Genomic DNA, 17,470 nt, shown 5'->3' with positions numbered 1-17,470 from the left:
GATTTCAAGTTGAGCTACATTTGACTATAATCTTTTACGTAGTGTATTTGAAGTGCGTCACTATTCTATGTTCAGAAAAGACTTGTAGGACTATGCCAGATCTATGGAGAAATGGGATCGCTATGAAAGGCCAGGCTTGAACCTGGGACCTTATAACTTGTGCTCTCAGCCACTGTTCTACAGCAGCTGAGAAATTACTTCTCTGCATTAGTATTTGAGAAACATAGTTCAGAGGACAAAAAAGGAGGGTAATTTTTTGGGGGGGAAATGCATAGCAATAAACCAAGGTTTGCTAACAGAGTATGTGCTTGTTGAAAAACCCTCGCTGATCTGTCTGAGCCTGTATAATATGCATGTTTTCGAACACTTGTCCATCACATTAACAGTTTACATTTTTAGGTGTACATTTAAAATGTATATCTAAAAAATGCGAAGATGTGGACTTGCAGTGTGGAGTGAAGAAGTCCTGTGTGGCAAACGGAAATCTCAAACTGGACCTAATTTACTTTCAGGAAAAGCCCTGAATATGTTGCAAGTATCTGAGCTCAGGAAGAATGACTTCCTTTTGGAGTCTGGCATATTATGCCTCCCCCCCCCACCCCTATTTTGACAGATAACTTTTCGTTATAGATTTGTTCCGTTATAAATTTGTACTTCAAAGGGTACGATGGGAATAAACGGCAAGTTGCAATGTTTTGTTTCCGGGCTGGTCTTCACAAGATAGTAACTGCTGTCTCCTTCACTTTGCATCATAGTTCTCTGTATATTTGTTTCAGATTGGATGTGTGTTTCAAGTTAGTTGAGTTAGGGTTAGTCGGACTGAGGTTTCAGGCTTGCTGTTCTGAGAAGAGCAGAACATTCCACAGATAACTTTGCCAGTTTATACAGGGTGAAGAGAACTGTTGCTTCATATTTGATCTACAGAATCATATTTGGAAAAGGCCCACCCAAGGACTTTGCAGTGGTGGTGGGAAGTGCCACCTAGTCATAGCTGACTTAAGGTGACCTCGTATAGTTTTCAAGGCAAGAGACGTTCAGAGGTGCCTGCCTCTGCGTGCGCTGAGAGAGTTTGGAGAGAACTTTAACTGACCCAAAGTCACCCAGCAGGCTTCACGTGGAGGAGTGGGGAATTGAACCTAGTTCTCCAGATTGGAGTCCACTGCTCTTAACCACCACACCACACAGGATTTTTTACTTTGAACGAACTCTTGTGTGAGTTGCAGGAGAGGTTTGTTGTATGGAATGGGAGACGGCTATTTGTGAAATTGAACTCACCCCCCACCCATCCCTGGTGCATGACTTACAGATAGATCCAAGTCAAGCAGGCTTAAAAACGTGTCACTGCATCGGGAATCCAGATGTGGGAAATACTTTTCTCTGCGTTGCTCAAATGTCATGCCCCATAATTAAAATCTTATAGAAGGTAATTATTGTCTAAAGTGTAACTGTTAGATGTCCAGTACCAGATAATTGCTTTTGTGGCTATTAAGGCATCCTCTGTCTCTCACAAGGAACTTGTCCCTTAATGGCTGTTAAACTTGTTATCATGTGTAGTTTGAAGATGATACCTTCGGTTGCTAAAAAGCCATATCCAGATAGCATGAATAATTTCTCCTCATCATATGTGCATTAAGCATAAATTAGGCTAGCTAGCCCAGTGGATTTTAGGGGGGGGGGGCATTAATCTGGCCAATTTTCCTTGTTAGTCTAATGTGGTGTGATTTGTATTCAGTCAGCTGTAGATTTCTGCAATCATCATGTCATCTGAATTGATCTGTCTAAGCTGCTGTGAGAGGTGGTGTCGTTCTACTTACTTATTACACTTTTATCCTGCCCTTCCTCCAAAGGAGTTCAGGGCCGCATGGTGACTGGCCTGCGGTCACCCAGTGAGCTTCATGGCAGAGAGGGGATTTGAACTCCATCCCCCTTCCCTGTCCTAATCCAGTGGTCTAACCCCATAGGCTGTCAGTATTGGGGGGTGAAATGGAGGGGAAGTATAATGGATGGAGATGGGCTGTCTATTAGTAAACCCCCTGTAAAACTACTAAAAAAAATAACCTAAAGGAAAATAAATATTGAGATGTGCTTTGCATTTGGTTTAATAAATTGATTGTGTGTCAGCTTGATCAAATATTTGGTCCGATGCTGCTAGTACATACTAAAAGGGATGTGTGCTGCTTAACTGGGGGAATAGTTAGTAACAACCACTCTTGTTGTTGTTTTGCCAGTATGGGCAGTTAAATCTGTACAGTGTAATCTGTACAAGTCTTTTTTTTTGGAGGGGGACAGATATATTTGTTTAAAATTAGTAGGCTAGTGTGACAGAGCCCCTTCAAGCTGAGTAGTTTCAAAGCAGATCAGGGTGGGCTGGAAATGATCATTCTGCATGATTCGTTTGTACAAAGTGACCAAAACCTGGGGAAAGTGAACAGGACATTGTGAATCTGGGGAACTGTTTGCTAGTTCATTAATAGGGATACTGCTTCTGAACTTGGAACTACAAACCTTGAAGCCATCGACTGTATTCTTTTGAAAAATTTGGTAGAAACAGCTGCCTTCTTTGTCTGCGTTATACAGGTCTCCAGAAAGGCCTACAGGAGACCTTCGGGAAAGAATGAAGAATAAGCGTCAGGACATTGAAAACGAGACACAGAAACATAACACAGAAGAATCGTCTTCCCCGGTTAGGGTAAGGATAGGGCTTGTATACTTCTTAGAGTTCTTCAGTAGTATTGTGGGAAGGAGGTGCGCATCATGTGAAGTCTAACTAGGTGCAGTTTTATTACTTAACAGCAGCTGTCAATAGAGTTTTCTGGCTTGTGTCCAAAGAACCGTGCGACGATTTCTGGAATGTCAAAGGGGCTTTGGACTTGTCTTTCTTGAGCAGCAGCTGTCCACTGCTGCAGAGCAATCCTCTTCCGAAAGGGGACCTTCAAAAGAAGTTTATATTGTGGTGTGGAATATGGAGACCCTCCTTTTCTGAGGAAAAATGGAAGAATCCCAGAGGGCACGGCCATACATTTAAATTCTGCTTTGGCAGATATTTAGGTAAAGGTCCCCTGTGCAAGCACCAGGTCATTACTGACCCATGGGATGACGTCACATCGCGACATTTCATAGGCACACTATGTTTACGGGGTGGTTTGCCATCGCCTTCCCCAGTCGTCTACGCTTTACCCCCAGCAAGCTGGGTACTCATCAACCTCGGAAGGATGGAAGGCTGAGTCAACCTTGAGCCGGCTACCTGCAACCAACTTCTGTCAGGATCGAATTCAGGTCATGAGCAGAGCTTATAACTGCAGTAATGTAGCTTACCTCTCTGTGCCACGGGACTCTTTTGGTAGATTTTTAGATCCATGAAATTTGGATGAAAAAACACAGTAATTTAGCAAGATCATTTTCTTTTCATTTGATAATTTGTATGCTCTTGATATAATTACTGACCTATAAAAATGTATGAGCCTGATTGACACTTGAGGTATTGAAATTACATGATCCGAAAGTCCCCGATTAATGGGTTAGTTTAAAAATGCGGTTTAACTTGACTTGAAGTTCATTAAGTTAATCTTAGTTGGCCAGAAGAGGGCAGCACTCTATCACAGAGCCAGTAAAGCCAGACATGAGATGAATTGTCGGGATGTGGACATTCTGTTTTTCCTTCACATACTTCGGGAAATTTCCGGTAAGGGCCAGTGGTTTACCTGTCGAGATATTCAGCCTTCTCACTGGCACGGAGTTTTGAGATCGCTAGGCTATTTCCTGAGCACAGTGTTCCAGCACAGATTGAGGCACCCCGGATATAGTAGAGAAGTAATTCCCTAGATGTATGCCAGGACAGGGCATGCAGTATGCTGTGAAAAAAATTATTAGTGTGCTTGCAAGACATTAACCGTAGAGGTTACAATTAACCTCTGTGAGGCCAAAGCATCCACCCATAGTGGATGCTGTCCATTTCATCGGTGCAGGGTTCCCTCTTTTGCCCTTGTCTCCTCCCAGTCCTCCTGAGTGGGTTGGGTGCAGGAGAGGGTTATTGTGCCACATCTCTGCTCTGATGTACTCAGATTACCTGATCACTCCTCTTCAGACACGCCGTCTGAATTACCTGCTCTCGCACAAGGCTGCTTGCTGTTTCTCTGCACATGTTTCTGGTTCTGGGCTTCTCTTCCAGTCAGGAACCAATTGCTTGGTTGCTTGCATGGGACTCTGAAGTGGAGAAAGGTCCCCCTGAAGAAGCTTGTGCGAAACGCATAGGGTTTACAGAATTCATTAAAATGTAATTCCCTTGCACCAATTGTTGTTGTTTTGCCTTTGTTTTGTTTTGGTGCGGCCTCCTCTTTTTCTTGCTCTGGTTCAAGGCCTGTGGTTTTGGTTCTGCACAGAAATTTCACTGGGAATCCCTCTCCAATCTCCTCTTCTTTTTTGGGAAGGTTCAGTTATCTGCATCCTGCTAACTAGCAACTGAATAGCAGGAAGGTGCTGGAATGCCATCACAGGACATAGTACTGGAATGGTAGCATCACTGTGTTGACATGGGCTGGACTGGGGACCTTTGCAGGCCTGATTGGCCCATAGTCCTTATGTAGTTCTAAGCAGAGCTAGATCAGGGGAGCCACTGTCTGAAACAGAGCATAGTTGGAGGGCCATACTTGCCTCGGATGTCCCAAGTAATGGAAGAGTTATTCTTTGCTGCAAGTAACAACTCTCCCTCTGGACCACTTCTGCTTTTTAAATGTTTGAAATGTTAGCTGCTTAACAAACAAATCCAACTCTTTCAGTACTTTTGGTAGATATCACAAGACATAATTCATGCCCAAAGGGTGTTTTGTTGGTTTGTTTTACTTTTCACTGCTGTTCTTGCAGTGTTCTGTGCATATTCTGTTCTTGCAGAATTAGAAGGAATTTCCATGTGGATATTTCTGCTAAGAAATTGTTTGGGGTTTTCATGTGAACATGAAATTGCAGGCTTAAAAATTCCTAATATCCGTTTCTCCTCTTTCTTTCCCCCCTCTCCTTCTGTAGAAAGAGTCGTCAAGAGGGAGGCACAGGGGAAAAGAAGATATCAAAATTACAAAGGAGAGGACTCCAGAAAGTGAAGAAGAAAATCCCGATTGGGAGACAAATAGGGATGGTACGTGGAATTAATTGGATTCTCCATACATAAATGACCTCTGAATCTCTGTTCTCAGAAAGTTTCAGATGTGGTTGAAGCAAGTACATACTGTGGTTAAATATTTCTGTGGGGGTTGTGGTTCTCTGCTGACTGAATTCCTTTTTTAAAAAAATTTATGGCATGCATTGCAAACCTAATGTAACTCATAAAGAACAACCTTCCCATGATGATAATTCCAGAAGGGAAGCCATGCTACTCTGTTACAGAGAAAATAAACAGGAGTTCAGTGACCCCTTAAAGACTAACAAAATTTTATTCTGACATAAGCTTTTATGGACTAGAGCCCACATCCAGAGCAGTTCATATTTAAGTCTATATACCACTTTCCCCCTTAAGAGGCCTTCTTTATGAACAGGAATCTCCTGCCATCTTAAAGACTAACCAAATTTTATTCCACCATAAGAAGCGGGCTGTAGTCTGTGAAAACCTATCCCGGAATAAAATGTTAGTCTGTAAGATGTCGAAGTGACTTCTTAATTTTTTTTCTAGGATAGGTGTTCGTTGATTGCAGCTCGCTTCTTATGGTGGGGAAAAAAATTCTGTTAGATTCCTGTTCTTAAATTAGGGTTCTGAAGGGGGAGGGTGCTAATGCACTATGCTGTCAGCTGAGAGTTTTCTCCTCACTGTCTCCTCTTCTGTGAGTCTCCTGCTGTTTTTCTGTCCGGGCCACATTACGCATACATGTGTTAGTAGCCTGACCATCCTTAATGGAGCAGAGGACTCTGCTTCCACTGGGGCAGCAGAGGGGCTGAGGAACTTTTATCTTTTCCCTGCCCACCTCTTTCAGGGTCCCTGCATATGCACACGTACCCAGACATCCCCCTTCTTTCTGTGGGGTTTTAATTGCGTGCCTGCATTTGCATGTGACCTGTCCTTCAGGCCTTTGCTATCCCTGAATAAGCCCATCCTTTTCTTCATTTGCTCCAATGTTAAAGCGAAGCACCCTGACTCTCTAATATCCCGGTGATGGCCATTAAGTAGTTAAGTGTGTTCACATAGAGGCTGTCAGAGGTGACACTTAATTGACTGCATGTTGTTTCTTTCCTTTGTAAATTAAGATTCTGATAATGGAGATGTTAACTATGATTATGACCATGAGCTTTCTTTGGAAATGAAGCGCCAGAAGATCCAGAGGGAGTTAATGAAGCTTGAAGAAGAAAACATGGAGAAAAGGGAAGAAATCGTCATTAAAAAGGAGGTTGGTGTCTTCAAAATAGGTTTGGATACTAGATAGCTGCATCTAACTACATACCATAATTATTTACTAATATTTATATATACACTTTCCTTCCCAATGGTGACCAAAAGGGGCTTAGAACATGGTCCTGTCCTCCTCCAGTTTAAGTGGAGATAAGTTAGGCTGTGAGAGCTGATTTGCAGGCTGATTCAAAGCAGCACTTTTTCTGTACTTTACCCCCCAGTGCTAACGCATGAGTAATACAAAGCATTCTAGTATGTCAGCCTACATAGAAAAGGATGATCTCAGAGTGCAGATATCCTGATTTTCTTGCCTTTAATTTCAGCATGGGCCAGTCATTAGTACCAGCCCAGCAGATAAAGTCTTGAAGTAAGGAGAAACTGTAAATCTCTGCCTTGGCAAGTTAAAAAAAAAGTAGGGGAAGTTAGTTGACAATTGTCTTTCATCACTTCGTCCAGTGATATTTTTAGGATACAATTAAGAGTAGTGTTTGTGATACAATTAATGTTTTTAACTTCTTAAAGATTTCCCCAGAAGCAGTTAGATCTAAAGTATCATCCTCACCTTCGCCAAGAAAATCTAGTAAATCTCCAAAACCAAGGTCAAGCCCCAAATCTTCCACATCTGCCAGTAAGAGGGAGAAGAAGAATTCTACTGTATCTTCACCTCTTTTGGAACAACAGAGGTTAGTACATAGGCAAGTCTTGTAGCCAAACTATTGTGTGTTACCTTGCAAGGTTTTTTAATGGTTTAAAGATACAGTTAATAAGAATAGGAAAGATAAATCTCCCTAGACAGAGAGTTCCAGAGTTTTGGTGCCACTTTTTACTAAGGGTTTTTTATCTTTTATATGTTTTATGGTTTGCTTCTGGGAGGATCATTTCGTCTACATTACTTGAGGGCCCCCCCCCAAGTGTATATTTTATGCTGCTGTTATACCCTTGCTTGTTTCAGAGGCATTGGTCTGTTTTTTATTGATCATTCTTTGATAGTGTTGGCCTGTGTTTTTTTTATGCTTGTGTTTTAATGGTTTTGTTTTTAGTGCCTTTTTTGTAGTTGTAAGCCACCTTGTGTAGGTCTGTGGAGAGGCGGCATATACAAGTTTATAAATAGATAACAACCTGGTAGCCCTGGCCAAGCTTTTTGTATGTACTTATCTGCTACAGAGATTGGCCCAGATCACATGTAGTAAATTGGTACTTGAGAACACCCCTGAACACATGAAGCTGCCTTATACTGAATCAGACCCTTGGTCCATCAAAGTCAGTATTGTCTACTCAGACCAGCAGAAGCTCTCCAAGGTCTCAGGCAGAGGTCTTTCACATCGCCTACTTGCGTAGTCTGCTCAGAGCAGCAGCGGCTCTCCAGGGTCTCAGGAAGAGGTCTTTCACATCACCTACTTGCCTAGTCCCTTTAACTGGAGTTGCCGGGGATTGATCCTGGGACCTTCTGCATGCCGAGCAGATGCTCTACCACTGAGCCACGGCCCTTCCCCCTCAGTGTAAACTAGTCATTATACAGAGGAAGATGCAAGAGGTGTCTGTGTGGCAGCCATGCAGTGAACGGCAGCTGTTTAAATGACCTCAGTGGTCTTTAGGTGAAAGCACAATGTGAATCTTTGCTACTTTTTGAAGCCATTGATGGTGTAGCTTTCAGAGTGGGGAGTAATTAGGACATTTGTTCAAAATAGCATCGTAGGGTTTAAATACAAACTGATTTAGCCCTTGGGAACGTTTTTGTTTTGTGCGTTTTTAGGAGTTCAAAAAGCAGCCACAACAAAAAGAAGGGTCCTCGTACACCGAGTCCACCGCCACCAGTGCAGGAAGAGATGTCACAAGGCAAAAAACACAAAGAGAAACATAAAGTTAAAGAACGGTTAGAAGAGAAGCCAAGGGAGGTAAAAGAGAGAGGCCGTGAATTTGAAAGGCATAAAGAAAAGAAAGAGAAACAGAGGTAATGGCAGTATGTTCAGGGTGGTGTGTCTGAGTCTGCTAAATTTGGAATTCAAACATCGCCAGGCAACATTTTGGGGCTTTATGTCCAGCTTGCTGCTCCCTTTGTTAAAGTCGCTGAAGTGTGTAATTTTTATGAATCTATGCATGCTGCAATTCTGCATTTTCTGCATTCTTTTTTTCCATGTTATTTCGCATGCTTGACATAGCCGTGGAAGCAAAAAATGTGTTATATAAGACAACCAGCTCTTAAACTTAGATTTGTTGTCGTCAGCTTGAATTAAGGTTCTGAAAATGAAAGCAACTTCTAAAGCAACCCAAACTTTACCTTAATAATAAATTAAATAACTTTTGCCAGAAGGGCCAGAGAACATGAAAATCATTGCATGTGGTTCACTGAATGCTTACAGACTATGCTTATTGACGTTTTGAGTGCATCAGTTGTAAAAACAGCAGGTATAATGATAGTATTTTTTACAGTGCTTCTAACTTAGCAGTGTACCAAAGTTACAGACTATGCTTATTGACGTTTTGAATGCATCAGTTGTAAAAGAGCAGGTATAATGATAGTAGTTTTTACTATCTTACAGTAATATCTGTATTTATACTATCTTACAGTGTATTTTTTACTATGCTTACAGACTATGCTTATTGACGTTTTGATTGCATCAGTTGTAAAAGAGCAGGTATAATGATAGTATTTTTTACAGTGCTTCTAACTTAGCAGTGTACCAAAGTTAAAAGGAGATGAATCCCGCTTAGAATATAATATAGACGGATAAGCGGGAACAAAGTACAAACAAGGTTATTTTTTTTGATTAATGCTTTTGATTGTTGGGTGGCTTGCTGATACTGCATTCCTTTTTTGTGTATTCCTCAGAGATACCTCGGAAAGTTCTCACAGGCAAAGACGGTCCCCTAGTCCAGAAGAACATTCTGGTAGCAATTCTTCTCCTTCAAGAGAATATTCTCCTACCACAAGGAGAAGGCAAACAAATTGGGCTCCAGCTAAGTCCAGCAGCCATAAGCATTCTTTCTCACCATCTTGCCGGTAGAATAATTATTTACTATATTATATTATACCCTCTTATGGACAGAGGTCGTCATTTATTCATTTGGATTTCAGAATCGTTAAGGGACTTTCACAGCACCCAGAAAACTGAATGTGTTCCACCCATATATGGCCAAATCGGACTGATGACTAAAGTCAGAAAATGGAATTTTTAAAACAGCGAAAATAGTGGGACACAACATTTACCTTACTTCAGTGCAAATCAAGCCACACATAGGGAAGAATGTTGGGGTGTGGGAGATATTTGACTAAGCTTGGAAGAGTGTGAGGAACGCTGTTAGTGGAAGCATGGGGAATGTATCTGCTTGCAGAAGGGAATCTTTATTTTCTGGTTGTAAACATGGTTAAAATTGACTTGACACATTTAGCTATCAGTGCAAAGCTGCCCATAGGCTGGAGCGCTGGGGTGGGGGAAAAATATCTTGTTGGTGTAGTAACAAACTTTTTATTTTACCATAAGCTTTTGTGGACTAGGGCGTGAGCTCATGCATCTGAGGAAGCGGGCTGTAGTCCATGAAAACAAGAGCAAAAAATTGCTTTTTTTAAAGGCAGCTTTACTTTTGGCAAAAGGCAGCTTGCAAATCGTAAAACATTACAGATTAAAACCAGATAAAAAAAAAACAAATACCCCCCCCAAAGATACCAGGTCTCTTGACTCTCAAAAGGTTATACCCTGAAAATCTTGCTAGTCTCTAAGATGCTATTGGATTCGAATCTAGCTTTTTTATTTCAGGGCAACATGGCTGCCCTCTGAAATTATCTTGTAGCAGCCAGGAATTTATACTGCTGCTTAGCGAATACAATCTAAATTAGCTAGTATAAACATAAAACTAGAGGACCTTTCATCTGACAATTGTTATAACAATAAAAGATAAATGGCTTTAAGTTTTCACCAACTGTTACAGGTTTTATAATTTTCTGGCTTGCAAGCTTCATTGAATCCATTTTACTGAGAGTAGAGAGGAGGTTACGCAATGTGAGTTTCTTGCTTCTCGGTGTGCCCTCCTTATGATTCTGGTTTTCAGGAGGTCCTCGTGGAACGGTCGGGGGAGTGGAGAACTGGAGGTCTGATGAAAGGGGGACGAATCAACAAACGAGCTATTCTGTTGAAAAGTGCCATTATACCTGCGGAACAGTACCTTTGGATCCAGCCCTCTGTGTCCTGGGTCATATCAGGCAGGATCAAAGTATAATATGGAAGCTTAACACTATATGTGGACGAGTTCTAGTTTTATACATAGATCACAATGTTGTGATTGTCAGGGAGCTGCCTTAACAAAATTTCTGATACTGCAGCATTATTATTTTGGCAGTTGGCAGATATTAGGTAGACCGTGATGATATAACAGCTTGGGTCCATCAGTAATTCCTGTGGATGGAAGGGATTCCCATCTGTGGAGCATGACTTCTTCCCTCCAGTTACAGGGCAAAATGTCCTCCCAGATGGTGCTGCAGTGGGACCGGACCCCCAGGAACCGCAGGAGTCATAGATCTGCAGTGGGAATGGTGTACTGGAGAAAATCGCACCCCTTATGTTTGTGGAAATTCTCCACAGGATCCAGTCCTATGTGTGAATACCTGCTTGTTGAGCATGAGAGGAAAATATTAACAATATTTATTAGACAAATAGTGATTTTATTATCAGATGAAACGGTCTGCTGTAAATCTTAAAACTGTTTATATGGCAAAATTTCAATTTCTGCTTCCGCAGGTCTTCTTCACCGCCAACTCAGCGTCATTCTCCTGTATCTTCACGGCACCACTCTTCTTCATCTCAGTCGGGATCTTCTGTTCAAAGACAGTCCCCTTCCCCACGTCACAAAAGAACTCCTTCCCCCTCTTACAAAAGGACAGCGTCCCCACCCGTGGGCCGGTCTTCCTCTCCTTATCCCCACCGCACTTCACCTTCTCCTCAGCAAAAACAAACCCCTTCCAGACATCGCTCACCCGCAAGAGAGAGAAGTCGGCATGATCGTGAACGGATCTCACAGTCACATGATCGACGCCATGAAAGGAGGGATGGTATAATAAACTAATTTCAGAGCAACTTTATATTTGCAAACAATGACATAGACTTTAAAGTTACTGTGGGTCAGCTATTCTTTCTCCCTAAAGACTTTGAACTCAAATCTGAAATTGCTGGCTGAATTAATAAAATCATCAGCCTCCTTTTATATCTGGCAGAATTTTAATCTTGTCCCAGATATGTGACTGGACACAGCCATTAAACCTGGAATTATTTTAGAATTGTAAAATAAAAAGTCTTGCTAAAGAAGAATCAGCATGCCCTTGTAAAATTAAGTAATTCTTCACCACTCTTAAAATTCTTACCGGTGTTCTCAATAGAGTTGTCAGGCTGTCTTGCACCCCTCAGAGCTATGGAGGCAGGGCAAGAGATGCAAATGAAAACCTGAAAGTGATGTCAGAACATCAGACAATGCTCTGGATTTCCCCCCAAACTCTATGGTAGTTTTGGGGGGGAGATTCTAGAGTGTCACCTGACATGCTGATGTCACTTCAGATTTTCACCTGGAAGTGATGGTGACGTGTCAATTGACATCATTTCTGCTTTTCCCCCGCCCGACCAGGGCAAAAGTGTGGGTGAGCAGGTTAGGAGTTTGCCTGCCTGGTCTGGGCAAATGGTAACCCCAATTCTCAAGCATGTGATTAATGAACATTATATACATCAATTTTTCAAAAACCTTTATTAAAATTTCTTTCCAAAGGCTTCTGGAGGAAATTCAGCAGTTCGTAAGAGATGTAGCAGTAAAGCAAAGTGATGCATACATTGGAACATAAAACCCCCTCCAAGCTTTCATATATTGCTCTTTATTGGCAATGTATGGAAAGAGGTCTTGGGAGCCATACCCTAAAGCTTTTTAGGAGCAATTCATTGAGCTACTGTAGGGTAAGGGAAAAATCAGTGGGAGAGGTTCACGTATGATGTCAAACCACATTTTACAATTAGGGTTGTACTGTGGACTCACATGCTCCCTCCTCCTTGATTTAGTTGTTCATATTAAATGGCTGTTTGCTAGTATGTTGGAACCAACCCTCCATCCCCCGAACCAGCATTGGAGCCATGTTTTGAAGTGCCTTTTCAGTTCTGGAGGACAAAATCAAACTGTTTTATTAAATTAGCAAGCAGACCAGAGTGGAGAGAAGGGAACATAGAAGACCAAGACAACAACTGAGATGAAACAGTGGTTGGGTGTTTACATGTGAATTGGAGCGGCATATGTAATATTTTGAAAAACAGAATTCTGCAAGATGTGTGTTACTGCAGTAACTTCAAGTTGCCTTTCCTGAATATAATCTGACTGCCTGTGTTTTGAAGCTTTTGTTTTGGGTAGCAGGTGGCAGCAGGGGAACTAGTTTCTGCCGTTGGTTTGCCTTTGTAGTTTTAAAGAAGAATGTTCTTCTACCCAAAATGGGTGGGGAGAGTCATAATATAAAAATCTCTAACAAATTTCAGAATACGTATAAAAATTAAATGGTGGTTGAGAGTAGATTCTTACTTGGAATAGGTACCAACACCCACTTTTAAACAATTTCCGTTTTCTGTTTCCGTTTTTTTCTGTAGTCTATTGTTCATAGATTTCAGTGTACTTTGGTACAGTCAATTTGTAACAAAGTCAAATATGTAACTGATGGTGCGTTAAATTCATTTTCAGACACAAGAGGAAAAAGAGGGAGAGAGAGAGACAACCGAGATGATCGAGACTATGACCAAGAACAGAGCACCCCCAGAGATCATAGAGATGACAGAGAATCTCGTGATGGGCGGGATCGAAGGGACACCAGAGAGAATCGAGACCGCAGGGATCTAAGAGAATCCCGAGAAACTCGGGACTCGCGGGACACCCGCGACTGTAGCAGAGATAATAAAGAAGGCCGTGATCAGAGGGACTTGCGTTCCACCCGCGATACACATGACTACAGAGACAGAGAGTGTCGAGAGACGCATAAGAAGGAAGAGCAATATCTGGAGGAAACGCGTAGCTATGGAAGAACCCATAGCAGAGAAGAGAGTTCTCGTACAGAAACAAGGACAGACTCCAGGAGTGAAACCAGAAACGAAACCAGAAGTACCGGCAGAAGTAGAGGGAGAGGGCCTGAATTATCAGACAAGGGTACAATAGATGAAATACTTTATTTTTCTTTCCATGGCTCAGTGCTAAAATGTTGCTAGATAAGTGCAGTATCAGAACAATTTTCTTAATTACAATTCCTCCTTTTTACCACTAAACTAGTACACACTTCCAGAATCCTGCTTAATGCATCTTTAAGTATGGATCCCAAAGAACCATGAAATGCTCTTATGGAGCAGAAGATTAAAAATAGCGACTCTGTTGTTATCAGTTTGATGGTTGCCTTTCCTGTTGCAATTTGAAAGCTGTTTAGTATGTTGTCCAAACTGTAGTCATGAATTGGGAAGTTCCGTGGACGGCCTTTAGCTCATGGTCAGAGTCTGACATCAGGCAGACTAACAACTCTGCAAACATTTACTGCCTTGTTGCCGCGGAACTTTTTTTTAAAGTCCTTTGTTGTCTTGATTTTGTGGCTAATTTGCTGGGGGGGGGCTGATATGGGGAGGGTTGTGCTGATTCAACTTCTGATTCTTTCCAACAGTGTTTACTGTATGTATCCATTTTATGATGGATTTTTCACACTGCAAGCAAATTTATTAATGTTATTTAGGAGTACACTGTTTAGCTGCCAGAAGAAATATTGGAACAAAATATAAATATATATAAATATAAATATAAATATAAATATATATATATATATATATATATATATATATATATATATATATATATATATATATATATATATATATATTTGTTAAAGCTTTAGATGGGCAGGGATCTTGTTTTTAGGTGTTCAATAGGGTTTTCCCATAAAAAAAAAATTAAACTGTGATAGTAGACCTGTGCTTTCTGCATGTATATTTGCATTAGGTAGTCGAGGAACAAGGGGGTCTCAGGTTGACAGCCACACCACTAGTAGTAGCTACCACGACAGCTGGGAATCACGGAGCAGTTACCCTGACAGGGATCGCTATGAAAACCGAGAACATGCTAGAGATTCTTCTTTTGAGAGAAGACACAGTGAAAGGGATAAGCGTGACAACAGAGAGAGAGGTATGCATTGTTTGATAGTTGCTGGTTTGGAAATGTGCCGTTACCACCTTTCTTATACTTGTCTTCCCAGAGAGGGCAGGAACAGGAAAGATTCCTTGAAGGTGACAAAGTTACAGATTCCATGAAGAAGGGAACAACCACTTGTCGTTCACATGAGCAAAATTTGTTGCCAGTAAAGGCACCATGACTGTTAAATCCCTCGTTCAGTATTTTTAACTGCAGAATTCTTGTTGAGACCAGTTTGATTTTTAATCAAAAGCAACTTTTAATAATTCCCCAGTACAACTTTGAATAATTCCCCAGTACAAAATAACTCAAATACATTAATCATTCCATCATAGCAGCAAGCTGAGTATTCTGTATAATTATTAAAACAGTGGAATATTCTTTGAACGCTCATTGCTCCTGATCTGGGAGCGGATCCTATGTAGAAGAAGAAGAAGAGTTGGTTTTTATATGCCGACTTTCTCTGCCACTTAAGGGAGAATCAAACCAGCTTACAATCGCCTTCCCTTCCCCTCCCTACAGCAGACACCCTGTGAGGTAGGTGGGGCTGAGAGCGTGTGACTCGCATGAGGTCACCCAGCTGGCTTCATGTGTAGGAGTGGGGAAACAAATCCAGTTCACCAGATTAGCCTCCACCACTCGTGTGGAGCAGTGGGGAATCAAACCCAGTTCTCCAGTGTCAAATGTGTCAAATGAGGGAAGTTGAAATGTTGTTGCAACCGAAAATATTACTGCTTCACAGATTATAGTTCCATATATAAAACCCTAGAATCCATACAGGGTTCAAAACAGGGTTGCTGTTTTGAATAGTCCTTTTTGTAGAGATGTGTTCACCTTCTCTTTGCAGTAGACATATCTTTTGTATCTTGAGTGTTCTTGGGAAGTATGATATGGCAGGCAAGAGATCAATCTTCTTCATTCTAGCAAAGACAACCTTGGCCTATCTACCTAATATAATCACTGGGGATGAAACCTGTTTGCTGTTACAGATCAGAGACCAAACTCGCCAGTACGACACCAAGGAAGAAACGATGACCTTGAACGGGATGAAAGACTCGAAGACCGAAGAGTAGATCGGGGTGAAGACAGGAGAGATGAAAGACCCCGGGACCGAGAGAGGGAGCGGGAAAGAGAGAGAGAAGCTGAACGCGATCGTGCCCGTGAACGAGAACGTGAGAGAGAAAGGGAGAAGGATAGAGAGCGTGAACGGGAAAGGGAGCATGACAGAGAGCGAGAACGGGAGAGAGAGCGGGAGAGAGAGCGGGAAAGGGAACGAGAGCGTGAACGAGAAAGGGGGCGGGAAAGAGAGAAAGAAAGGGAACGCCAGAGAGACTGGGATGACAAAGAGAGAGGGAGAGAAGAACGCAGAGACAAGAGGGAAGATGTCCGTGAAGAAAGAAGCACAAGAGACAGCCGCGAAGAAAGGAAGTCAAAGTAAGTCTGTTTTCTTAAAAAGTGAATGAAATATTCAGAGTATCATAACTTTTGCTGGTAGCATACCGTCTGGTAGCACATATTTGTTTCCTGTCGCCACTGGGGGGTTCTCATGGCTGGATGTTGGCATTGAATGAGTTGGGAAGGGGTACATGTGTTGTGGTGTTGCTTTAAGACTGTTTCTGTGGTTGGGCTGTGGCACACTAGACTAGAGTCCAAATTGCTGTCTACTAGTGTGATATTCTAGTGCAGGCCTAATTGGAATTGACTTGCGCTGCCACTGCCCTGTTGGATGCCAGGTTTTGAGCTGCACTGAGTCCGAGGAGCCCCAGCCAAGTGATGTTAGTCCCCAACCCGTGGGGAGCTCAGTGTCAACAGGGCAATCGGGTTACACCATTGTCAGAATCCACCCATGCTCTCCATGAAGTCTGATTTGTATTCCTCAGTCAGACTTTGCATTGTAGCCCCTGATCACTTCTGCTGTGTCTCACCACACTTATTAGAGCGACACTGTTTCCTTCTGAGTTTGTCATTTCCAGAGAAAAACACTTCGTAATTTTCTGACTGAAAATGTCCTGATCTCGTCCACTTTAGCCCACTCACACCCTTTTGATGAAAGGACCTGCAGTTTTAGAAAGAGAAGTGAAAGCTGCCCTCAAAGCAGTTAAGGGAAATAAATCACCAGGAGCAGATGGGGTATCAATAGAGCCATTTCAGGCGACAGGAACTGAGTCCGTCAAAATACGCCAACAAATATGGGAAACAAAACAATAGCTCATAGACTGGAAATGCTCGATCTACATTCCAATTCTTTTTAAAAGGGAGATGGCAAAGAGGTCTTTTTGCTGTTGATTCTAGAAGTGAGGGCTGAGCGATAGTGGTTTGGGCCGATAGAAGCATGGATCTTATTTAAACATGCTACATATGCCACATCTCTGATCATGGCCATCTTATTCCTGTGTATTTGATGGTTTATTGCATGCTCCCCGCCCCCCTGCTGCTTCCTCCAAGGAGCTCAGTGTGGTTCTCTCCTCCCCCCCTTCTAGCTTCACAGTGACCGTGTAAGGTAGGTCAGACTGAGGCAGTGACTGCCCCAAGGTCGCTCAGTTGGTTTCATGCCTTAGGTCTGGTCCACTACTCTAACCAGGACACCACAGTTCTTTGCATTTAGGGTTTCTGTGTGATTGCTTAGGTGCAAGGATCTGATTGCCTTTCTTGTCCAATTTAGAAAGCGTCACCGGAATGAAAGTAGTCCCAGCCCTCGTAAGTCGCCCAAGCGTCGCCGTGAGCATTCCCCTGAAAGTGATGCCTACAACAGTGGAGATGATCAAAGTAAGTAGCAGCACATGGGTTAGAAGTAGTTAGACATTTGTGCCTGGTTATATGGACAAGTGGGTATTGTTGAAATACAGTATCTTCTCTCCTGCTTTTTGTGCAAGCTGTCTTTCTTGTAGCGCATTGATTTGGGGGAGGGATTTTTGAATCTCTTTT

At 42.2% G+C, this 17,470-nt stretch overlaps 1 protein-coding gene across 1 annotated transcript in view; it reads left to right on the top strand.

Moving 5' to 3' along the window:
• Window positions 1–17,470, top strand: part of ZC3H13 (zinc finger CCCH-type containing 13) — a 35,398-nt gene that overhangs the window by 6,547 nt on the left and 11,381 nt on the right. The window contains exons 3-13 of the mRNA XM_056856240.1: window positions 2,578–2,689; window positions 5,020–5,128; window positions 6,229–6,368; window positions 6,893–7,053; window positions 8,124–8,321; window positions 9,201–9,371; window positions 11,104–11,414; window positions 13,067–13,525; window positions 14,357–14,539; window positions 15,535–15,979; window positions 17,208–17,311. Coding sequence (XP_056712218.1) covers window positions 2,578–2,689; window positions 5,020–5,128; window positions 6,229–6,368; window positions 6,893–7,053; window positions 8,124–8,321; window positions 9,201–9,371; window positions 11,104–11,414; window positions 13,067–13,525; window positions 14,357–14,539; window positions 15,535–15,979; window positions 17,208–17,311 — 2,393 coding nt within the window. The remainder of the gene's footprint in view (window positions 1–2,577; window positions 2,690–5,019; window positions 5,129–6,228; window positions 6,369–6,892; window positions 7,054–8,123; window positions 8,322–9,200; window positions 9,372–11,103; window positions 11,415–13,066; window positions 13,526–14,356; window positions 14,540–15,534; window positions 15,980–17,207; window positions 17,312–17,470) is intronic.

This window comes from Euleptes europaea, chromosome 10 (assembly GCF_029931775.1).
Source record: "Euleptes europaea isolate rEulEur1 chromosome 10, rEulEur1.hap1, whole genome shotgun sequence".
Classification (NCBI taxonomy): domain Eukaryota; kingdom Metazoa; phylum Chordata; class Lepidosauria; order Squamata; family Sphaerodactylidae; genus Euleptes; species Euleptes europaea.
Note: the sequence above shows the minus strand (reverse complement) of the source record. Positions and strands in the feature narration are given on the sequence as shown.